Source organism: Schistocerca nitens, chromosome 5 (genome assembly GCF_023898315.1).
Source record: "Schistocerca nitens isolate TAMUIC-IGC-003100 chromosome 5, iqSchNite1.1, whole genome shotgun sequence".
Lineage (NCBI taxonomy): Eukaryota > Metazoa > Arthropoda > Insecta > Orthoptera > Acrididae > Schistocerca > Schistocerca nitens.
In genome coordinates, this window is record NC_064618.1 from 291,548,194 (window position 1) to 291,573,595 (window position 25,402).

Here is a 25,402-nt window from a genome sequence, read left to right on the forward strand (position 1 = left end):
TACGGCTAATAATGGAAGCAAGGCTAAAGAAAAATCAGGACACTTTCATAGGATTTGTCGACCTGGAAAAAGCGTTCGACAATATAAAATGGTGCAAGCTGTTCGAGATTCTGAAAAAAGTAGGGGTAAGCTATAGGGAGAGACGGGTCATATACAATACGTACAACAACCAAGAGGGAATAATAAGAGTGGACGATCAAGAACGAAGTGCTCGTATTAAGAAGGGTGTAAGACAAGGCTGTAGCCTTTCGCCCCTACTCTTCAATCTGTACATCGAGGAAGCAATGATGGAAATAAAAGAAAGGTTCAGGAGTGGAATTAAAATACAAGGTGAAAGGATATCAATGATACGATTCGCTGATGACATTTCTATCCTGAGTGAAAGTGAAGAAGAATTAAATGATCTGCTGAACGGAATGAACAGTCTAATGAGTACACAGTATGGTTTGAGAGTAAATCGGAGAAAGACGAGAACAGCGAGAAACTTAACATCAGGATTGTCACGAAGTCAATGAAGTTAAGGAATTCTGCTGCCTGGGCAGTAAAATAACCAATGACGGACGGAGCAAGGAGGACATCAAAAGCAGACTCGCTATGGCAAAAAAGGCATTTCTGGCCAAGAGAAGTCTACTAATATCAAATACCGGCCTTAATTTGAGGAAGAAATTTCTGAGGATGTACGTCTGGAGTACAGCATTGTATGGTAGTGAAACATGGACTGTGGGAAAACCGGAACAGAAGAGAATCGAAGCATTTGAGATGTGGTGCTATAGACGAATGTTGAAAATTAGGTGGACTGATAAGGTAAGGAGTGAGGAGGTTCTATGCAGAATCGGAGAGGAAAGGAATATGTGGAAAACACCGATAAGGAAAAGGGACAGGATGATAGAACATCTGCTAAGACATGAGGGAATGAGTTCCATGGTACTAGAGGGAGCTGTAGAGGGCAAAAACTGTAAAGGAAGACAGAGATTAGAATACGTCAAGCAAATAATTGAGGACGTAGGTTGCAAGTGCTACTCTGAGATGAAGAGGTTAGCACAGGAAAGGAATTCGTGGCGGGCGGCATCAAACCAGTCAGTAGACTGATGACCAAAAAAAAAAAAAAAAAAAAAAAAAAAGTCTAGGGGACTGATGACCTCAGATGTTAAGTCCCATAGAGCTTAGAGCCATTTGAGCCATTTTGTGGTGCACCATACTTGCATCGCCACCGGTTTTGGATAGCGCCATTTTGCCATGCATGGTATACTTTAACTACGACGGCATGCAAACAGTTTACAAACGTAACCGTTTCGGAATTGTTTCCAATCTTGGCCCGAAATCCAATGATCATGCGCCGGCCGCTGTGGCCGAGCGGTTCTAGACGCTTCAGTCCGGGGGCGCGGCTGCTACGGTCGCAGATTCGAATCCTGCCTCGGGCATGGATGTGTGTGATGTCTTTAGGTTACTTATGTTTAAGTAGTTCTAAGTCTAGGGGACTAATAACCTCAGATGTTAAGTCCCACAGTGCTTAGAGCCATTTGAACCATTTTTGAATGATCATGCCCTTTTGGACGTCAGATAAATCACTCAGTTTCCGCATTACGACAACAAAAGCACTGTTTTCCGCGCCTCCCTCTTCCCCCGAAGACTTTATATACTCTCCACTATTAGTGTTGCCTCCTACTGTCTATGAGTGACTATTACGTGTTGACGTCGAGCATGAATGTGACTCGACTGTATTTTAGAGCCCATGTTTACTAGATTTTTTTTCTTTCTTTTGTTCATACTACCTCCTCTCAGAATATGGAAAGCGGACACCTTGCAGGGGAAGAGATTTGTTTCACAGTATTGAAGGTGAAGGAATGGTCATAGCATTTCAGAGCCCATGTTTACTAGACATTTTCGCTTTGAATGATCGTTCCCGTCCTATCCCTGAATACTGACCATTCCTTCTCGGATACCCTGTAGAAAAAAGGTCAAACCTGGAGTAGAGTGTGCCGGCTGCTGTGGCCGAGCGGTTCTAGGCGCTTCAGTCCGGAACAGCGCTGCTGCTACCGTCGCAGGTTCGAATCCTGCATCGGGCACGGATGTGTGTGATGTTCTTAGGTTTAAGTAGTTCTAAGTCTAGGGTTAGATGTTAAGTCCCATAGTGCTTATAGCCATTTGAACCATTTTTGAATAGAGTGCGTACAAAGTAAGTTTGCCCATACCTGTACAGGGGAGGGGGACCACAACAGTAGAGTTTGGGTTTCCGTTGTGAATGACGACTGCACTGTAGAAGAGAGGTAGCAGTTCGACAGCTGAGACCTATGCCCAAATCTTTGTCTCAAATAACTATTAAGCTACTGCCAGCGAGTCTCTAAATGACCGTATTGACTGGTTCCGGTAATTCACAAATATAGACTTTCGAAATCAACAGTTTCTCATTAGAGGGTGGAAAAAGAAATAATCATATAAACTAATGATCAACCAAATCAAAACAAAATCTCAAAACGTGCTGATAGAAGGAAATATCATAAAACAAAAAAGGGATAAAAATCTACTGCAGAAAATAACGCCACTTATTATGATGCAATGTAATATAAAAGACATGTGTCACATGGAATTTGTGTATCGTTTTCCTGAAAACCTGTTCAGCAATACTGCCTAATAATAAAATCCTCTTCAGCGTCTTTCCAAAGTAGTGAAGCCTTGGCAATTACTTGTAACTATGTTTTATTCTCTTTAATGAGCAACTGGAACAGCTGGTTGTTCCTACACAGTTTTAATGCACCTACGGCGCGTGAAGACTCCAATGCCGTGCTTTACAGTATAAAGACACGGCATATGGACGGAAATTCCAAGGGAATAGCAGCCTTCTCGCCAAAGTGACCACAGAGATCTAATGACTGATGGCCAGGGGAGATGCGACGCAACTGATCCTCGTGCTTGTAAACAAGGGCCCTATAATGTTGGATCCCAGCGTCACCATTTGGGAACAAACATTAAACCATCTCATGGACTTGATCAGCCACAAAGTTCACATAATGCTGGGCAGTTTGCGGTCTTGTAGAGTAACCACGCAACCCACGGAATACAACGATATAACCGCCCAAATCGTCACCGAACCCCCGTGTTTCACTCTTGGCAACAAGCAGTTTGGATCGTAAGCTTGGGGAGGAGTACGCCTTACGCAAACGTGGCCAAAAGTTGGGAACAGTGTGAAACAAGTCTCATGTCTTCGGCTTCAAGTTTTCCTGTTATCGGCTTTGCATCAGTGATGAGTGGTTTTTGAATTCTAGGTCGCCTACAGTTCCCAGCTTATGGAGATCTCTTCGTGTTTTTTTCGCGCTGGCAGGTTTCGTAAGTGCCGTCTGTCGCATTCATACAACAGCACAATTTCGTCCGTATTGTGACGTCGCCGGTGATGTTTTTCCACTTTCCCTCTACGAGGTATAAATCATCGATACTGTGCCTCTTGAAATACCAAACGCTTCGGCTTCCTTGGTTACGGGAGCATCCACCATACGCGCATCAAGAATTTGCCCGTATTCTGATTCACTTTGCTCCGACATAATGCACTCACAACTGCTGTACACACAACATTGTTCTGACCTGACTTAACACTTGCAACGTATTGAGGGCGTTACATAGGTGCTGATCGTGGTCAAATACCACAGGTCTGCGACATAAAAATTGTTTCAAATTTATTAAGTGATTTTTATAGTGTTTTCAACGCTGATTTCGGGAAAAATAGTGAAAAAGTTCCATCATGTACAGTTATTTCACAAACTGCTTGTCTAGTTTTAGTTTTTTTAGGTATTTCAGTACTCTAGTGAATTTGAATTTTGGTTTTTAGGATCTCCATAAACTGTTAGTTAGCCTCTCCTCAAGATTCTTTGGATGATATAGATGATCACGAGCCATTGGCTCAGCAAGGTGATAGTGAAGAAGACAGAGATTGCTACGATCCTGGTACAACCGATCCCATTCCATTCTCACAATCTGAACTGAACAATTTAGTAAGAGACCTAGGCCTTTCTAAAGAATCGGCAGAGGTTTTAGGATCTAGATTGAAAGATAAACATATGTTGGCTCCGGGTACATCCTCTTCTTGGTATCGATGGAGGGAAAAGGAGTTTGTATCTCTCTTCTCTCAAGAAGGTGACCTGGTGTTTTGCAGTGATGTTCCTGTACTTTGGGCACGATTCAAAATGGAATATGCTCCTGATGAGTGGAGACTTTTTATTGATTCTTCAAAAAGAAGCCTTAAAGCAGTACTTCTACACAATGGCAAAAGTATGCTTCTATACAATTTGGCCACTCGGTTCACTTAAAGGAATGTTACGAAAACCTTGAACTGGTTTTAAGCAAACTCTGCTATTCAGTGCACAAATGGACACTATGTGGTGATTTAAAAGTGATTTCAATGCTGCTTGGTCAACAAAGTGGCTATACAAAGTGCCCTTGCTTTCTCTGTGAATGGGACAGTAGAGACAGAAAGCAACACTACATAAAAAATGCTTGGCCCTTGAGAAAAACCTTACAGGTAGGGGTTAAAAATGTTGAGAGGAAAAGCCTTGTGGATCCCAAAAAGGTGTTACTTCCACCACTTCACATTAAGTTGGGACTGATGAAACAATTTGTTAAGGCATTGCCAAAAGAAGGGGAGTGTGTCAGATATCTTTGTCGACAGTTTCCTGGTTTATCTGAGGCAAAGCTAAAGGAAGGAATGTTTGTCGTACCAGACTTTAGACAACTAATGACAGATATCAACTTTGTGGACAAAATGGAAACAAAAGAAATGCAGCATGGACACCTTTTAAATTAGTTGTTACCGGTTTCCTAGGAAACAAGAGAGATCAAAACTACAAGATAATCGTCGCAGACATGCTCGACAACTCTAAGAAGCTGGACTGTAACCTGAGCATTGAAGTTCATTTTCTCCACTCACATCTTGACTACTTCCCTGCAAACCTTGGCGACGTAAGTGAAAGGCAGGGCTAAAGATCCCACCAAGACATCAAAGAAATGGAAAGAAGGTATCAAGGGAGATGGAAAGTCAACATGATAGCGGACTACTGCTGGATGATAAAAAGAAGTACTCCTCAATGAGTCAACAGCCGGAAAAGCAATAAAAGAAGCTTCAACAGAAACCGAAAGCGTTGTTATAAGGACTTATGAGCTTAAAGAGAAATGGAAGTGTACTGGAAGTGTAGTTTAGAATATGATTTATAAATAAAATAAAATTTTATAATGTTGGAAAAAATGTGATAAATTTCTTAAATTTTGTTATTGTACCCACTAATACTCCCTTTTTTGTGAGAAAACCTGATGTGACAAAAAAAATGGATTGCATTTTTGAAATCAGCGCTGAGAAGTACATAAAAGTCAGTTATAAAATGTCAAACAACTTTCAATAAATATTTTTTTGCAGACCTGTGTGCCAGTACAACAGTGCCACACGCAGCTTTACCTAGCATCTGCTTTTATGTTTAAGCGTGCATTTCTGGTGGCGTTATGTATTTTTGTCCAATCCATGTAGCAACGACAACACTCAAAATGTGCAGGTTGGTAGGAGATATTCAGACGGCCCGACCGCCCAAGACGGAATCGCCAAGTGCTCGCGACGAGGTTGCGTTTCGGCGAAGGTGCAACGGTATTTTGCGTGAACGCTACTGCGAAAATCACATGAGTTCCTTCATTACCGGTTTGATTTCTTATGGATGAATGTTTGCGACGTATAATTCTGTCGAAAACATCATGAGATATCCTTCTGGTGTACATATTTGAACACGTATCTAGCGTCTCAAATGCAAAAGGATTAGGACATATTCTCATCATAGCATATCGATGACCCATTTCATTTCCGTGGTTGAACTTACCTGAAGGCACAGCTACAGTATGTAAGGGTTGGATGAGCAATATGAGGCATATGTTACACTGTTCGGTTTCGGGATCGTCTTGACTGATTACGTGTGATTTTTTTCCTATGGGGCCTTTAAAATCTTACATAAACGTTGATTTTAAATACGACGTTGTTGAGCTGTAGAGAAGCATTGTAGAAGCTGTGTTACACTGACGGAAAAAACAGCCGCACCAAGAAGGAGTTGTACGACAGAAATGGAAGTTGGTAAACGTATTTCTGCATCTCAAAGATGATGTCTCTTCAAATTTCGCGCCAGTCGCACAGGAGTGGCGCTAGCAGCGCCACTATGAGGTTTGCTTTAAATACACGCTGTGACCGCTGTGAGCGTTAGTTACCGTTAAGATGATGATGATGATGATGATGATGATGTTTGATTTATGGGGGGCTCAAGTGCGCGGTTATCAGCGCCCGCACAAATTCCCAACCTTTGCTCAGTCCAATTTCGCGACTTTCATGAATGATGATGAAATGATAAGGACAACACAAACACCCAGTCATCTCGAGGCAGGTGAAAATCCCTGACTCCACCGGGAATCGAAGCCGGGACCCCGTGCTCGCGACCGCGAGACCACGAGCTGCGGACTACCGTTGAGACTGGACGTTGTGAGATGATGCTAGTCAAGGATGCCTTTAGGGAGTCAAAGACGCCATTATCAATACCGTACTGAGTTTGAACGAGGTCGTGTAACAGGGCTACGAGAAGCTGGGTGCTTTTTTCAGCGATGTTGCAGAAAGTCTTGGCAGGAATGTAGCCGTGGTACGTGACTGCTGGCAGTGGAGGTCACGAAAATGTACTGTCTAAAGAGGACTGGTCTCCGGACGACCAAGTGGCACATTCGAGTTAGAAAACCGTCGCGTTCGGCGTATGTCTCTGGAGCATTATACTGTATCTGCAGCAGCAATTTGAACACCAGTTGGCATCACAGTGACACAAAGAACTGTTACAAATGTGTTACTTCAAGGACAACTCCGAGACAGACGCCCTGTAGTGGGCATTCCATTCAACACACACCACTGCCATTTGCGACCTCAGTAGTGTCAAGTAAGAGCTCACTGGAGGGCAGGGTGGAGGTTTGTTGTGTTTTCTGATGACAGCTGGTTCTGCCTCGCTGCCAGTGATGGCCGTGCGTTGATTAGAAGGAGCCCAGTTGAATGCCTGAAACCAACCTATTTGCGCGCTAGACACACTGGAGCTACTTCTGGAGTGACGGCCTGGGGTGCGATTTCGTATGACAGCACTCTCGTGGTTAACCCACACATCCTGACTAGAAATTCGTACGTCAGTCTGGTGATTCGAGTTGTTGTGCTACCATTCATGTACCGTGTTCCAGGGTGTGTTTTCCAACAGGATAACGCTAGTTCACATACAGCTGTTTTAGCCCATGATGCTCTACAGAGTGTCGAAATGTTGTCTTAGCTTGCTCTGTCACCAGATCTGTCTCTAGTCGAGCACATGTGGAACATCATCGGACGACAATTGCAGCAAACAGCCTTAACCATCCCTATATTGACAGACCAAGTGCAACAGGCATGAAACTCCATCCCGCCAACTGACACCCGGTACCTGTACAAGACAATGCATGCACGTTTACACCGATTATTAAGTACCAGAATTTCACATTTGCAATGACTTTCCTCGTGCTTACATTAACGTGTGATCTTGCAATGTTAAGCACTTGAATATGCTATTGAGACAAAAGTATTCCCGAAGTTTCATTAGTGTACTTTAATTATTTTTTGGTGTTGGGACTTTTTTCCGTCAGTCTATATTACTAAGCGACTATCCTGGAACCCAGTATCAGTTGCCGGTTACCTATCTAACGCTATCCAGGGGCAACAAAAATTTGATTTTTAACATATCGTGTAGTTATTGACCAAATTTAAAATGCTATCATAATCTATTCATAAAGAGGTACAACCTTATTTGAAAAACTTAACTGAATAAGAAACTATTACTGTTTGAAGCTGTGCGTTTGTCTTGACGCAGCGTAACTAATGGCGCGCAAATAGAGGGTATTACACATCCATTATTTGAGAATGAGAGCGCTTAGTGACTTGCCACAGACTTTACACATAATTTCAAATCCTTACAAAACTTATATCTCTGACAGCCCCCGCAAAATGATGAATAAATAAAGGTTGCTTCCTACTACATTTTCACTGTTCATGGAGTAAAACTTTAGTATCAGACATGGTGTTCTAATTTACTACTACTTTTTTACTACTTACTCCATTCGCAACGCGTTTAGCAGACAGTATCCACATACACCACTGGATGTAACTGCAAAATTATATCATTGTATGACACGTAGTTCGGTAAATACGACGTCATAAACATTGTGGTGCGCGAAAAATTTGCTTTTGCATAAAAGTGTTCCGTAATGAGAGCACTTAGCGACTTACAACAAACTTTAACCATAATTTCAAACCTTTTACATACTTTTTCTCGTTTATATGCTGAAAGTCAAATATTTAGCACCTTAACTGAACTGCAATCATACGTCTAAAGCTGTTTTACACATGAGTGTTCGATTTTTAAAGAACCGGGTGTTTACTTGTGCTACACTGATCGGTATCGGGAGCATCAGAACTGACTGCGTATGGTTTTTTCTTCTATGAAGCCATATAAAATCTTGCTAAGTGCTGATTTTAAATATGGCGTTGTTGAGCTCTAGAGGTACCTTCTAGAAAGCTGTATTTGTAAGTGGCGAAACATACAAGGTTAAGCATAGAGTTTTAATCATCACCTCGAGAAAATAGAGTTACACAATTATTTTTCTGTTTGTTTGCAGGCACATGTCTGCAGAGCAGATAAAAATTGAAATCCCAGCTCCACAGTACCGTAGCACGGCGCTGGAATAGCCAAAATAGAATGGCGCAACCCGTGAATAGAGGGCCCGGTAAATCAGACGGTTGATAGGACTGACACAGTTATAGCATTTCTGTTGTTACCATAAGCGAATTACCTCATGTTGCTTCATTTGCAAGATTGGCTGCGTCTTTTATTTTTGCTCCTCTAGCGTGCTGCGGTACAGTGGTACGATGTTTCAATGTGCAACATTACTGCAGGCCTGTACTTGCAAACAAGACAAAGATTAATTGCATAACTATATTTTTTCGAGGTGATAATTAAAACTTTATAACCGTCCATCGTATGAGTACGTCAGAAAGTGTACAACGCCTGCGCAGTCATACAAGACCCTTATAAACCATTTTTTATGATATGAAAATCTATCAGACTTTCTCTTCACAGTGGCATTCACACGAACTCCTTGTAATTCGATCTCAGTACGTCTCCCAGTGTTCCTGGATCATTTGTAAACTTTGTTAAATGAAATATATGAACACCAGTGATGGCTCAGCTGCTTCGTACTTTCAAAACGTGACGAGAAAGACATCGAATTTGGTAATCAATCTCAAAGTTGGTGTGAACATTACAGCGCGTTACTACTCGTGTAACTCACACAGTGCGGCTCAGGACGAACGGTCAATATTTAGGGTTATGACAAAAACGATTATTCGAAGCAAAAATGTCTAGTAAACGTGGGCTCTAAAATTCATGCCTTGAGAGTTATGAGCGCTCCTTCGTCTTCGATACTGTGAAAAAAATCTCTTATACTGCAAGATTTTTGTTTTATATATTTTGGGAGGAGATAGTATGGGCCAAAACAATAAAAAATTGTCTAATAAACATATCTTAACAGCTATGAGCACTTGTTCAGTGGAGGACCTGTGGTTTACAGTAGCGAAGATGAACAAGTGCTCATAGCTGTTAAGGTACGCACTTTAGAGCCCATGCTTATTGAAAAAATATTTTCTTATTTTGACCCATACTGCCACCTCTCAAAATATGAAGCAAAGTGTTGTGACCAGACGAAGCTACAATCGTCCAGCCACAACTGTGTGTTCTTTGGCTGCTCTGGAAACACATGAAATATTAGTTAACCTTATTACATTAATGAATAAAAGATTTACTGAGCTTTGACACACTTCGTGACCACAGGAGCACTGAATAATTTACAACTCTTATGGACTAGCCATGCATTGGTCCTGTACGATGATGGTGACTACTGCAGCTGAGGTCTCGAACTGGGCGAGGTTTTGCTAGCTCGCCACTACATTGACCTCAGCGTGAGGGTGCAGCTGTGCTGAGGGGAGATGTGGTCTACATGAGTAGCGAGCCCTCACTAATGTCTGTGGTATCGATTCGCGTTGCCAACTTTGGCGTGGCTATGAGATCTCTGTACAATACCACAAAAAGAGCTTTGCAGGAGAAAAGATCGAAGATGAAGAAGTGCTCATACCTCTTGACGTACACATTTTAGAGTCCACATTTACTAGACATTTCTGCTTCAAATGATCGTTCCTATCACACGGCTGTACATTGATCATTTCTCCTCAGACACCCGTCAGCTTTCTTCAGTTCAGAATTCAGACCTCCCTATCAATTACAGGCCTTGAAAAAAATGTTATGCTGTGTATGAAGTTCCTGAAAAATACTCTAAACCAGTGATTCCCAACAGGTGGTCCGCGGACCCCCAGGGGTCCGCGAGGTATGCCAGAGGGGTCCGCAAAATGCTATTAGAATAACAAATATATTTCGTATGATAACAGATTTTTTTGTTTTGGCGGCTTCCTGCATGAGCAGAGCTTTATCGAACGCTAACTTTCTGTGTCTAGCGTCTTCCTAGAGCCAACTGACACTAGCACACACTAGCGCAAAACTAGAATTAGATAGAGGCAAATAGTTCTGCTGTAAGCCGTTAGACTGCGCGCGCTGCCTCTTTGCAGCTGACAACTGACAGTTACTTTACACAGAAACTCGCATTTCAGACGACAATCGGCCATTGTTAATTTGTTTCCAGTGCTTTCACAGACCGTGTTGTTTACATATTCAATATTCCGTATTAAAACAGTAGTGTTTGTAAAACGTTTTTTTCGCGGAAGCTACAGTTCGCGTAGCTAAAAATGGACCAATACACTCAGTTTTAATTTTGTCCTGTCATTTTCAGTTCATGCTCAATTTGAACTTTTGTAATGACTTTGTTATACTAAACATCCAGATTTGAAGACAAAGATTTTGAGCAATAATCAAAAATTTAACAATAACAATGATGGCTAAATTGGTAAAGTTTTAAGCTCAATATTTTTTCAATAATGAATATGTCAATGTTTTTTCTAAGTATCAAAAATAGAAAACGTATAAAAATACTCTTAATTTGGCTTTTTTAAGTACTTGATACTGTGATATGACAAGGTACTAATCATGCTCGATGAGGGGGTCCTCGAGAAAATTTTGTTCGGAACCCCTGCTCTAAACTATTAGGGAGCGAAATCCGAACGTTAGGCTCCTAATACGAACGAAGTAAACTACACAGTCATTAATCATAAATTAAATTGTTTTTATTTGGATAGGCGAGTAATTAAAATAAGTCTTGGATTGCTTCATTTGTTGCCAATCACACTGAGTAACGCATCGTACAGACTGATCATGAGAAAGTGTCTTGAAGGACAAACACAGCAGTGAGCGAGGGTGGGACAAACGACGCAAGCCATTTGGTATGCACATACTGCTTGCATGCGAGCGAAAGTGAGACAAGCCGCCCCTAACGGAGACTAGCAACGGATACTGCATTCCCCAAGTGACAGCTGCTCTAGCCGCTCGATTCTGTTGGTAACAAGAAGACTATCGTACCATACACTTAGACATGCGCACCGTAACATGCAAGGGGACGTTCTACATACGGAAAAGATAAATAAGTACTCGTTTATACAAGGTGGATAAGAAAAATGCCGATGACATTTGTACGATTTCCGAGACGGAATCGTATCTTTTTAATAGGGCTCCCTGTCGGGCTATGCAAGATTCGGCGCTATGGTGTCGACGTTTGAGAACGGTTGTGTCAAAGCTCCTCCGTGTTGTGCTGGATATTATAATATGTTATGCAACCTACTAGCCATCAGTCACTATGTTTCCATCGATATAGCTTCCGAAAGACGAAACTCGAAATTCTGAAACTGTTTTTGGGTGTATTGGTTTTATGTTTACGCCTGAGGCAGTTACGTTAGACCCGTCGAACATTAGTTTTCCGATCGTCAACTGCTTTATAGAAATGTCGTCTGGAAATCAGCTGTTCTGATTTTGTGATTTAGTCGGCACAGTGGTTGTTTCTGTTCAGTTAAATATTAGAGGTAGGCAGCTTCATCCTCAGTCAGGTCTTTCTACTTCTCCTTCACTGCACAAAAAGTCATTCGGTCCAGATTAGTCGAAAATTTTTTAAACGAGACGTAACCTCATTACCCAAACACTTTACAAAGACAGTTGCAATTTTAAATGGGAGCGAAAATCGATTTTGGAAGTGGAAATCGGGCAGCTAGTACTGCATTTCTATAATCAACAGAGGAGCGTTTGTATGACCAACCAGAGGCGGTATTGAGAAATTGGTTTCCGAAATCTGGGTTTGGACACTCCATGCAAACATAGTGAATGTAAAGTGGACCCATGCACTGCGCCTGTGGAACGCCTACAAGGGAGGTACGCCAGCTTCAATTGGTAATATCGAACAAAATGATTTTAAAATACGGAGATGATTGTTCTACCGCCCGTCATAGTGTTTATCTGTAAAACGCCGCATTTGTGTACGATCGAAGGTCAAGCAGTCTAAAGACTCGAGAAGCACGAGTCACTGAAGGTACAATGTTATCTAACGGACAACAATGACCAGGAGATTCACAAAGTCACAAATGAGACATTATTTTGGAAAAGAGTAAACACGTGCTTGAAACATTATGTACACCGGTGTGCAAAACGTTAAGGACGAAAGAAAGTTCCGCATGATGTGCCACTGCCAAGAAACATACTTATAGCTCGATGAAACCACACATAGAAAGAAAAACTACTGAATGGTACAGAAAGTAACTGGGAAATACGCAGTGAGACGAATAGAAAGGACGCTTTCAAGGTGCGTCCACATAAAGCCTTTTTCTGTTCTACTTTGCGCATGAGCATAAATTTCTAATAGCCCAACTACGCTTGCCCATTTGTGCAAGCGTAATTTCCTGCAAATAGAGGCCATGCTTTAAGCGCATTGCTTCCCGCCTACTGTGGGAATCTTTGCGCTTTTTAGCAGGCGACAGGCAGCTGGCGCCCATGTGTATTTCGTTTTGTAGTGTGCTGTAAAGGGATTTATGTGCAATAATGTCTGCTGATTCCGAAGGAGACACGCTTAAATTTATAGATGACTAAAAACAACAAAAAAGCGTGTGGAATGCAGCTTCTAAAGATTATGTGGATAAAAATTTGAGATATGGTACCCTGAGCGTCAAGTATTAGATAAAAAGCCTTCGATCATATTACTGAAAAGAATAAGATACCATAAGTTTGTAAATGTGAAAAACAGACAAGAATAAGCCAGAAATTTATGAAAAATGCATATGAAAACTGTGTGACTAGGCGCCTGACATCTGAACAAAACAAACGACGTAATTATGAATGTCATGGAAATGATATGGAGGTAGGCAGGACATTCAGCCAGGCCAATGAAAAGAAAGTTCTTTGCTGGATCCACAGAGAGAAGATGGGACAGAAGCTTCGACGTAACAGAAGGTGGGCAGACGGCCTCAGTAAAATACAACAGCATTGCGGATGCATTTAGCAAAAGACTGTACCACCTGGAACGGGGAAGACCAAGGGAGGACATGATCCAGCAGTGTCTGTCGAGTGATTAATGATGGTTCATGAAAATATTAGTGAGGATAACTTATTAGTTCATGCAGAATTTTCATTCTGGAAGGAAAGAAATAGAACGTGAACGATAAATCTGAGCGTCACCTACATTTAGCAGAGGTTAACTTTCTAATCAGATATCAGGAAAATGTCGGTTCTACTGTTATAACGTGCATATATATCATCAGTTTTTCAGATGCTTTCTGTCATAACTTTTCTAGTTTCTTCATCTTATTATGTTTACTACCGCCAGTGCCATCAATCACCACTGACACAGTAGACACTAATTTAATGCTTAATGGAGAAACAGGGGACTAATTAATAGTTTACAAATATTTGTATTAATTTACAACAGCATAAGGACGAAATTTTCCAATCTTTCAATTCTTCCATAATTTTTATTATTCGCTGCTCCCTCCGTCATTAAAGTGTCTGTCCTTGAGACACGTCCTGTGATACAGTATCTCATAATCTCCTTTCCTCGTTAATTCTACTTTGTGCTTTGTTTCGTATTTTGTGCAACAAAACAACCTTCTATCTCTTCTAAGCGTTGACACTAGCCCCATCGGGGTCAGGGATTTTCTCTGCCTCGTGATGACTGGGTGTTGTGTGATGTCCTTAGGTTAGTTAGGTTTAAGTAGTTCTAAGTTCCAGGGGACTGATGACCATAGATGTTAAGTCCCATAGTGCTCAGAGCCATTTTTTTTCGTTGACACTAGCCACACAATCGAAACAAGGTCCTGAGAGTAGACGATATTCCGCCAAAACCACTTACTGACAGCGTCAGAAGAGCCAGACATGATTAGACTCTTCTATCTGGTGTGCAAGATACATGAGGTAGGCTAAATACTCTTGGACTTCAAGAAGAACGTAATAATTCCAGCTCCAAAGACAGCAGTTGCTGTGAGGCGTGAAAATTACCGAACTATCAGCTTAATAAGTCACGGTGTGGGACAACTTGACCAAAAGAAGCGATTGGTTGATAGGACACATTCTGAGACATCAAGGGATCACCAGTTTATTTTATTTTATTTATTTTGTAAATTTGTGGTAAGTTCCTATGGGAGCAAACTGCTGAGGTCATCGCTCCCTACGCTTACACACTACTTAATCTAACTTAAACTGACTGACGCTAAGGACAACACACACACCCATGCCCGATGGAGGACGTGAGCCTCCGACTGGGGGAGCCGTCCGGACCGTGGCAAGAAGCCTCAGACCGCGCGGCTGCCCCGCCCAGCTCACCAGTTTAGTATTGAAGCGTGGGGGGTAAAAATCGTAGAGGGTGACCAAGAGATGAATACAGTAAGCAGATTCGGAAGGATGTAGGTTGCAGTAGTTATTCGGAGAACTGCATGGAACCAGTCCTCAGACTGAAGACCACAACATGTAAGAGAGTTTTGTTCACCGAGCCAATAGTATTATAAAAGCCTTCCTCAGTCTTAGGTCAATGTTTGACACTAGTTAATTTCTCCTGATGTTGCGGGTGTTGTTTACTCATGCTGGGCTGGTTTTACATAATTATTTCTTCCAACCATACTTCAGCCACGCTCTGTGACTTTTCCTTCCACAAAAGTAATATTTTCTTCACTTCTTTCATCTAATCTTACCCATTTTGATGTATAATGTTTCATTATTCTTACTTCTATTGCTAATCATTATCTTATTGTGTGAAATGGTCAGTCCAAGCAGATTCATAGTTCTGTCCTCTATTACTTTCTACCACACTTGTAATGCCAACACTCAGTCTTTAACATTGACATTGGAAGCACTGTATCAACTGAGCCATCCTTGCCCGTGCAGTTTTTTCTGTTGTTTTCAGTACAGCATAAATACTGTGGCAAGGTGAAAGAGAGAAAGAACTTTTTTTTTTTACTTTACATGTGGCAAGGGCCTTATCGACCATACGCCTGCTCGATGAGCCTCTCCCACTTCTGCCTGTCCAATGCGCTGTTTGTCCAGTTGCTGTTGCTGTTGCTGTTCATCCTAGTTGTGCCCTCCCGGATGTCATCCCGCCATCTGATTCTGGGTCTCCCTCTTCCTCTCGTTCCATCTATTGTTCTGCTGAATGCCATTCTAGGTAGTCTATTCTGTCATTCTTGCTATACGGCCTGCCCAATTCAACCTTCTCCTCTTGAGCACTTCGACTATGTTACGGTGTTTGTACAGCCCTCTTAATTCTTCACTTCTTCTTATTCTCTATTCCATGTTATTTTCGTCGTACACAGGTCCAAAAATTTTCGAATATTAACAGTTTTCTTCATCTTTGTTTCTAAATATTAATGTTTCACATCCATATAACATCACAGCTATAATGGTCGATTGATATAAGCAAGCGGATTTTGAAGTTACTGCTAAGTGATCTTTTTCTTGGAATTTTGATGGAACTAAAAAAGTGTCTTGTTTGCTGTTGATAAACGGGCATCTATTTCTATATCAGTTCTGTTGTTATTACTAAAAAGACTTGAAGTGGTCAACAGTCTTGAAATTGAATCCATCTGTAGTCAGACGTGCATCTTTTATGGTTTTCTTCCTTATGGGCAGGTATTCTGTCTTTTCTTCATTAACGTGTAATCCTGTTTTCTCAGCAATTTTGTAGTAATTTTGCATCATTCTGATTCTCTTTTGGAACTACTTATTAGTGCTACATCATCTGCATAGGCAAGTCATGTAACGTTCACATCCTGTAGCTGGATCCCTTGTGGACTGGTTTTAGAAAATTCTCTATCGATCTTCTCTAGGACAAGGTCAAATAAAATAGGTGAAATGGCATCCCCTTGTCTCAGTCCAGTGTACACCTTAAAATCTTCAGTTTCTCCTACCGGTGTCTTTATGCGACACCAAGTTTCATCTATACACATTTTAACTAATCTGATTAATTTTGATGGTATTTTAAATTCCTTCATTATATTTAGTAGTGTCTGTCGGTGTATGCTATCATAGGCCTTTTTAAAATCTACGAATAATATGTGGACATCTACATTGAATTCCCACACCTTCTCAGTTACTTGTCTTAGGGTGAATAAGTGATCTAATGTTGATCTGTTTCTGCGGAAACCGCATTGGTAGTCCCCAGTCAGTTATTCTGTTATTGGTATCAGCCTATTTCATAGGCAGCTCGATAAGATTTTGTAGGTGACATCCAGTAAGGCAATTCCTCTGTAGTTATCACAAAGTAGTGGATCATTCTTCTTAAATATGGGGCACACAACTGCAGTTTTCCAATCTGCAGGAATGGTTTCTGTCTCCCAAATAGTTTCTATTAACACCTGTATTTCTAATTCCAGTTGTGGACCTCCATTCTGTAATAACTCAGTGTATATCTTGTCCTCGCCACAAGCCTTGTTATTCTTTACTTTCTTTATTGCTTGCTGTATTTCATTTACTGATGGGGTAGTAACTGTATCAGCTGTATCAATTGTATCACGTTCTTCCAATTTAAAGTAAGGGTGTGGGTCATTGTAGTTGAGAAGTTGTGAAAATTATGTCTTCCATCTTTTTTGCTTGTCACTTTTGTTGGTCAATATTTTCCCATACTGATCCTTTATGAACTGTTTCCTTTTATTGAATTTACCAAAGGATTTTTTTATATTTTGATACATCTGCCTTGTCCTGTGATGTTGTAAATCATCCTCTGATTCTCTGATCATATTGTTATAGTATTCCCTTTTCTCTTGTCTTAGGGTTCTTTGCGTTTCTTGGCGGAGTTTATAGTATCTTTCCTTCAATGTCATATTGTCCCTTTCTTTAATCTATGCATTCCTCGCATTTCTTCTTTCCAGCACTTTTTCTTGACACTTTGTGTTAAACCAAATTTTATTAGGTCTTTTCTTTCACCTATGATTTTAGAAGCTGCTTCTCGAATACAGCCCTTCAGGTGTCTCCATCTGCTTTCGACATCCTGTGGTTCTGCATTGGTCAGTCTCGGTTTTGTTAGATTGAAAGAGAGAAAGAAGCAGATTGAAAATTCGAGCGTGAGGCATTCTCGCATGACTGAGATTACAAAGCCTTCCTCCCGGGTTGGTACTCAGTTTTATTACATTGGTGTACAAAGCGTAAGGACGAAAGTAAATTTCACATTATGCGTCACTGCCAAGTAACATAGTTCGTTGAAACTTGGACCATAGATAGAAAAAACTGCTACAATATAGTATAAAAGTAACGGTAAGAAATACGTAATGTGAAGAACAGAAAAGACACTTTTATTCAAAGACAATAACTGTACTGAAGTCACGGCGATTTCCGATGTCCCCTGGACGTTACTAAAGGCGGGACATGGTTCTTAAATGAGTGTGTGGTTACCACGGGCGGCGACCCATGCTCTGCAGCGGGTTCACGTGCTGGCCACGAGGCTGGTGAACAGTTAGAGTGCAAGGGCGTTCCATTCCACCACCAGCGCGGTTGCCAACTGCTGTAGAATCGTTGGTGCATGTGCACGTGCTACTACATGTCTCCCCAGTGCACCCCACACGTGCTCGATGGAATTAAAGTCTATTCCCTAATGGACTGTTAATCTCCCAGTATCTGCTAGTGGCCACCATCACATACCTCACCTTCCCTCACTGAACCAATTTCAGTTTTTGAATGACTTTTGCACTGTAAGCCCCTGTTCGCTGCCATGGGTCAAAAGTGGTTGCATCTTTTCCATTTCAGACGGAAGTTTAGTTTTGAAAACTCTGTTTTCGTAATTAGTTCAGTCCATTTTCATTCTAATGTTTAATTGTTTTCTTGTCCATCCAGTTATTTTCTTTAGCCACCCTAGTTACCATGTTAATTAGTATAATTTTCCTTCTATATGTATTCCTAGGACATTAATTTATTTTCATTGCAACTGAGTTAGAGGTCTTAGGTGTTTCAAATTCGCTCTATTAAATTCTTCCATTCATTGTTGCAGCTTATCTTCAGTAGAGAGAATCAGTTATGTTCTAATAACACGCACAGGACGACTAAGAAGTCAGTTAACATTTGGAAATTGAATGCTTCATGGAATAATGTAGGTAGAGAGGTAAAAATTAATAAACGTGTTTAAAATGAAATAGGGTTCCATAGAAACCAAAAAAGTGCACAAACTGACCAACGGATGGTACTTCATATGACAGGAAAGCAATTAACAATCATAACAACTGATGTTTGGCAAAGGCAATGTGTTTTTTAAAAAATGCTCAGTATGTCGGCCGTCATTCATCAACAATACCTGTAGCTGAGGAGCAATGTTGTGAGCAACACATTACGGCATGTCAGTGGGTATGCCGTCGAATGTTGTCTCTCACCATCCCTAATGAGGTCGGACGAACGCAGTAGGCTTGCGACTTCAGGCAACCCCACAACCATAACCATTGAGATCTGAGAACCTGGGAGGTCAAGCGTGACAAAAGTGGAGGCTCAGCAACAGATCCTCACCTAACGACGTGCACAAGAGGTCTTTCACTCATGTAGCAATATGAGGTGGAGCGCCGTCGTGCATAGGTACACACAGGTACAACATGTCGGCGTACATTGCACTCATCACGCCGACAATATGAAAGGTAGCACCCCACAGAGCCAGTTTTTGCACTTGTTTTTGGTTTCATTAAAACTCCATGTCATTTCAGGCATGTATGTCAATGTTTACTTCTCTATGTACATTATTCGATGAATTAGAACGTTTTCAAATGTTAAAGGACTTTTGGGTCACCCTGCATCTCTTCTTCATTTTCTCTGTTTAAGGATCTGAAAACTCCATCTGGAGTTACAGAGAGTAGCTTTGGTGATATGGAATCCCCTTGCTCCTCACAACCCTCATTTTCGTATTTCTCACTATTCCACCGACATTTCGTCTGACATACAGTATATTCGGATGAGTCAAAACATTTTGACTACCTACTTAATAGCACGTTGGTCCGCCTTTGGAAAGCAAAACAGCAGCGAATCTGCTTGGCATGTATTCGACAAATCCTTAGTAGGTTTTCAGAGGTATGAGGCACCAGATGTCTTACGCGTAGTTCACGATATTTCCGTAAATTACGGACCGGTGCTTTGGGAGGGTGGGGGGGGGGGGGGGGCAGGGCTGGTGCCCGATAGCGTTACAGATGTGTTTCTTCGGGTTCACATCAAGCGATTTGGTGGCCAAGACGTCAACACGAGTTCAGGATCATCTTCCCCGAACAAGATTCTGGCCGCCGCCGCCAGGAAAGATATAAAGCATGAAATGATGCAGGCGGTCCACAATAAAGTTCACGCAGCCCACAACTCTCATGACGCCCAGGATTATTACCACAAGTCTCATGGAAAGTCAGTTGAGTGCCCCGATTAGCATAATGCGGCCCCCGTCGGCCTACATCCGTCGAACGGTGCACGTCTCGAGTGTGGATGACGTTGTATACCGACCACACCATCATCCCGTTGCAACAAGAAAAGTGATTCATCGGACTAGGCGCCACGTTTCCATTGATACTTCAGCCAATCTCGTACACTGGCCAATCTCGATGATCCCATGCCCAATGAAAAAGTAATTGACGATTTTGTTGTGACTACACGGGAAGACGTAAGGGTCATATGCTGTGGAGTGCCACGTTCAGTAACACGTGTATGAACCAGCAAGGTATTGCTTGAACAGTAGATTGCGAAACACCTGTTCCTGCACCAGCATTGTACTCTGTCGTCGGATCTGTCACAGGTCGCCGCCTATCCTGGTTCACAGAGTTGGCAAGCCCTGGAACCGCACGTTCTGTGAAGAGGCCTGGACGTCTAAAACTTTGTCACTTACTGGTAGTTTCATTGTCCTTTAACTACAGGATGGTCATAATCAAACTTTGAGCGTAAATGGAAAACTATTTACCTTCTGGGTACCAAACTTTATAGGAATGTTGTTCAGATTGTGCACTGCAGTATTCGCGTTGTTAGTAGTGTTAGTGTCATGACATAGGTACCGGTACGGCGACATAGGGTTACAATACAAGCATTAGTGTGCATTACAGCTACAGACAGTCAATATGGGTCTGGACAAGGGGAGCACGGCTTTACTCATAAAGCTCTTGTACCAAAAGAACAGCATTGCTGCTGCTTTTCGCGAATATCGACGCATTAAAGGAATACGCCAATTGCGCCACGAATTGTTGGAAACGTTACTGTTCCCATGGCTGAGAATGCTGGACACAATTTGCGACCTTGATGCAGTGCAGGGGCTATGTCACGACATCTGAATATTCCATGGTCCATAGTTCGAAAAGTGCTGCGAAGAGCGAACAGTTGTGAAATGGTGTCTGTAGTGCAGTCCGAAGCTCTCGTGGAGATAGTCGTCACATTGAGCAAAGATTGCAACCTGAAACGCAATCATGGCACGGCTAAATGTTACCCTCCCCGTCACCGTATTTCTGCGCTTGTGTAATTTCTTTATTGATTTGCAAGTGGCCCATAGTTATTTATTCATTTCCGTAGGCGTCTTATTCTTTGGAGAGATAAAAATTAATATTTTTAATGTGGTTAATGTCGAATGTCTGGTACATTATGGAAATGAGGCAGACGGATCTATCGTTCTTATCCCCTTTCTTCTGAAGTATAACATTACCGCATGTTTTGGTTTTTAGGAATTGTTTCACTCCACAATATATGGTAAATATTTTTTTAGTACTACTGCTTGTATGATTTTATTCATATTTGTCGGAAATACAGCATATCTCATAATCTGACAGTGCTTTTCTTTTCTCCCTACTTCAAATAGTTTTATATACACTATGTGATCAAAAGTATCCGAACACTCTCAAAAACATACATTTTTCACATTAGGTGCATTGTGCTGCCACCTACTGCCAGGTACTCCATATCAGCGACCTCAGCAGTCATTAGACATCGTGAGAGAGCAGAATGGGGCCCCTCCGCGGAACTCAAGAACTTCGAACGTGGTCAGGTGATTGGCTGTCACTTGTGTCATACGTCTATACGCGAGATTTCCACACTCATAAGCATCCCTAGGTCCACTGTTTCCGTTGTCACAGTGAAGTGGAAACGTGAAGGGATACGTACAGCACAAAAGCGTACAGGTCGACCTCGTCTGTTGACTGACAGAGACCGCCGACAGTTGAAGAGGATCGTAATGTGTAATAGGCAAACATCTATCCAGACTATCACACAGGAATTCCAAACTACATCAGGATCCACTGCAAATACTATGACAGTTAGGCGGTAGATGACAAACTTGGATTTCATGGTCGAGCAGCTGCTCATAAGCCACACATCACGCCGGTAAATGCCAAACCACGCCTCTCTTGGTGTAAGGAGCGTAAACATTGGACGATTGAACAGTGGAAAAACGATACACACTGTGGTGATCCGATAGCAGGGTGTGGGTATGGCGAATGCCCGGTGAACGTCATTTGCCAGCGTGTGTAGTCCCAACAGTAAAATTCGGAGGCGATGTTATGGTGTGGTCGTGTTTTTCGTGGAGGAGCTTGCAACCCTTATTGTTTTGAGTGGCACTATCACAGCACAGATCTACATTGATGTTTTAAGCACCTTCCTGCTTCCCACTGTTGAAGAGCAATTCGGGGATGGCGATTGCATCTTTCACCACGGTCGAGCACTTATTCATAATGCACGGTTTGTGGCGGAGTGGTTACACGATAAAAACATCCCTGTAATGGACTGACCTGCACAGAGACCTGACCTGAATTCTGTAGAACACCTTTGGGATGTTTTGGAACGCTGACTTCGTGCCAGGCCTCACCGACTGACATCGATACCTCTCCTGAGTGCAGCATTCCGAGAAGAATGGGCTGCCATTCCCCTAGAAACCTTCTAGCACCATGTTGAACGTATGCCTGCGAGAGTGGAAGCTGTCATCACTGCTAAGGGTGGGCCAACACCATATTGAATTCCAGCATTACCGATGGAGGGCGCCACGAATTTGAAAGTCATTTTCAGCCAGGTGTCCGGAAACTTTTGAACACATAGTGTAAATGTGTGGTTAGTGATTCTATTTCTGAAACTCTGCCATGTTTCGTGTAAAAAGATTCGATTCGTGTAGCGCGTGCAGGAAAGGAGCGTACCTGCCGCTGGCGTCGTCCAGGAACTCGACGATGGCGTTGCGGAAGTTGGCGGCGGTGCTGGAGTCCGACCAGAAGATGGAGCCGTCGGGCGCCGTCTCCACGCCGTTGGGCAGCCCGGGCCTCCTGCCGGCGATCGTCTGGTTCACCGACACCAGCTGCCACGACTGCCCTGTGTGGGGCGCGACGTAGCGCGTCAACTCATAGGCATCGTGTTTGGAGAGCTAAGCTGCGGCTACGTAAGTACATTGTCTGATCAAAAGTGTACGGGACACTCCTATGTAACGTGGTGGAATCGACCACTACATTGCAGGGCCGGGGGGGGGGGGGGGAGGAGGGATGAATGGGGAAGAGGGGAAAGGACCCGCCACACATTGGGCCAGTCCACTTCAAAACCTGGACGGACGAAAAAAAAAAGAGGGTAAAAGGATGCGCGTTCCCACTTTAGCCCCGCGAAATCTTGTGTAGATTGCACTGGCGCATACTTGCCCTATGTTGCATTGTCATTTGAGTCTCAAGTCGATATGGTACATGCTGTAATAGTTGACGATAAACAGTGAGTCGGAGAACGATACATTTTTCAGATATCGTTTGTGTGACCTGCGATGTATTAGACTGCGATCCTGCCTAACTGTCAGGATTAAATAAAATGGGTACCACCCCAGAAGGTATGTTTATGACATTTTGGTTCGATGTAATGACGAATATTGACTTTAAACTAAACTACTGCCGATATTACCCGAAATCGTTGGGTACAAAAATTTCCTTTGCGTGGCTCCATTTTTGTAAATAGCTCTCCCACAACCTTAATAGTATAGTTAACGAGACCAAATGTAGTTGAATGCACATATTTGCTCTTTTCAGTAGAATGTGATTTTTCTACCGTGTGGCAGTGCCACGAGGTAAAAATTGATACTCATTATTACAGTTATCTCCTAAACTATTATCTGCACAGAAAAATATCATTAGGGTCTCCTGGAGAATTATTGTGGAGCTATTCGGAATCGAGATCATAATTTTTTTTTCGGAAACTGTCAACTATTTCTCTTAAAAGACAAAAATTTCTCCGAGCAATATTGAATTTCTGCAGTATTTTACTGCAGAATTATTCAAATATTGTACAGAGAACGCTAGCACTATAACATACCTTTCAAGAGTTCTGAAAAAAAAAAATGTATATTTCTCGGAATTTGGGTACCAGCTTCACCGGACTCGCAATATTCTACGGTAACGCCCGATGCTGATATCAGTCCACGTAGTTTCGATTCATGGATATACCATAATTGAAGCTGCTCCGTTGCCGATTGGTAAGCCATCTAAAGATTCGCAGGAAACTTTTTAAAGATACCCGGCGTTACCGATAACATTTTAGCCGAAAATATTCCAATGAAAAGACGATGGATGTAATTTTCCATCGACTTCTGGCACATTCGGATCCGTTCATCTCGAGAATCGAGAATATGACAATTGAAGAAGACAAACAGATGCCACCTGAGGCGAAAAGTATGCTTTTGGAACCATCTCCCAGTGGACAAACCGACAGTGACTCATCTGAGCCGGCCGCGATGGCCGAGCGGTTCTAGGCGTTACAGTCTGGAACCGCGCTACCGCTACGGTCGCAGGTTCGAATCCTGCCTCGGGCATGGATGTGAGTGATGTCCTTAGGTTAGTTAGGTTTAAGTTCTACGGGACTGATGACCTCAGCAGTTAAGTCCCATAGTGCTCAGAGCCATTTGAACCATTTTTTTTGACTCTTCTGAAAGCAATAATGATACAGATGACTATGATGTCGATTTAAAAATGTAAAATATCGAATAAAACATTTCAACACGGCACTTTCGACTTCTAATTCGTTATCAGAGACACCACAATACTTTATACCAGAAGTATGCAGTTGTTGATCCACCAAACTGGATCCGCCATTTTGAATTTTCCAATTCCAACATTGATTTCTAATTAGCGACCTAAAGAATCTAAAAAGAAGGCAGTTTTGAAGAATTTTATATCTATTTTTCTATTATGTCCAGGTTTTGAAGCGAGCTGGCCCATTGTGCGTCAGTATAAAACAAGCTGGTACGTTTTGTTGTCAGTAGGGAAGCGGTTAGAGCAGAATGGGTCAGACAGGAGAGCCCAGTGACTTCGGACGTGGACTGCCATTGGATGCCACTTGAGTAATGAATCAGTCAGGGACATTTCAGTCCTTCTACAGGATGGGCGAGAATTAACTCCTTATTAAAATTAGTTTATAAATTTTTTAATACTTAATGAATTTTGTGGAATCAAAAAACATTTTATTCCTTACATTGGTAGAACTGCTATGCATTTCTAAAATTCGACATAAGCACCACCATTATCTACCAGTTTTTCTAAAAGCATGTGGATGTTTGCGACAGACTTCTGCAGATAATTCAGCAGTACGTTTCCAAGAACTTCACGAATTAGCTCCTCCAGTTCATCAACAGTTTTTGGTTTTGTGTGTTAAACAACTTCTTTCGCCCACCACCACAGGAATAAATCGCAGGGCGTTAGCTCAGGAAACCTTGCTGCCATTCAAGGGGGTCCCAACCAGCGTCCTGGAAAATGGGTGTCGAGCCACGCGTTCATAGGATATGCGAAGTGAGGCAGGACCACTTCTGCAATTGTCCATGTGGATATAATACCGTGAATATAATTTTCAAGCATACCAAGGTACCATTTTGCATTCATTGTGCCCCGAATGAGATATGAATCCAAACTTTCGTGGTTGTCATGCCGCACTACACACTG

General features: G+C 42.1%; 1 protein-coding gene across 1 annotated transcript in view; it reads right to left on the reverse strand.

Annotated features, from left to right (window-relative positions):
* The window catches only part of LOC126259892 (adipocyte plasma membrane-associated protein Hemomucin-like), a 252,173-nt gene that overhangs the window by 72,447 nt on the left and 154,324 nt on the right, over positions 1-25,402 (reverse strand). The window contains exon 5 of the mRNA XM_049956969.1: positions 22,640-22,808. Within this exon, the coding sequence (XP_049812926.1) occupies positions 22,640-22,808 (169 nt within the window). The remainder of the gene's footprint in view (positions 1-22,639; positions 22,809-25,402) is intronic.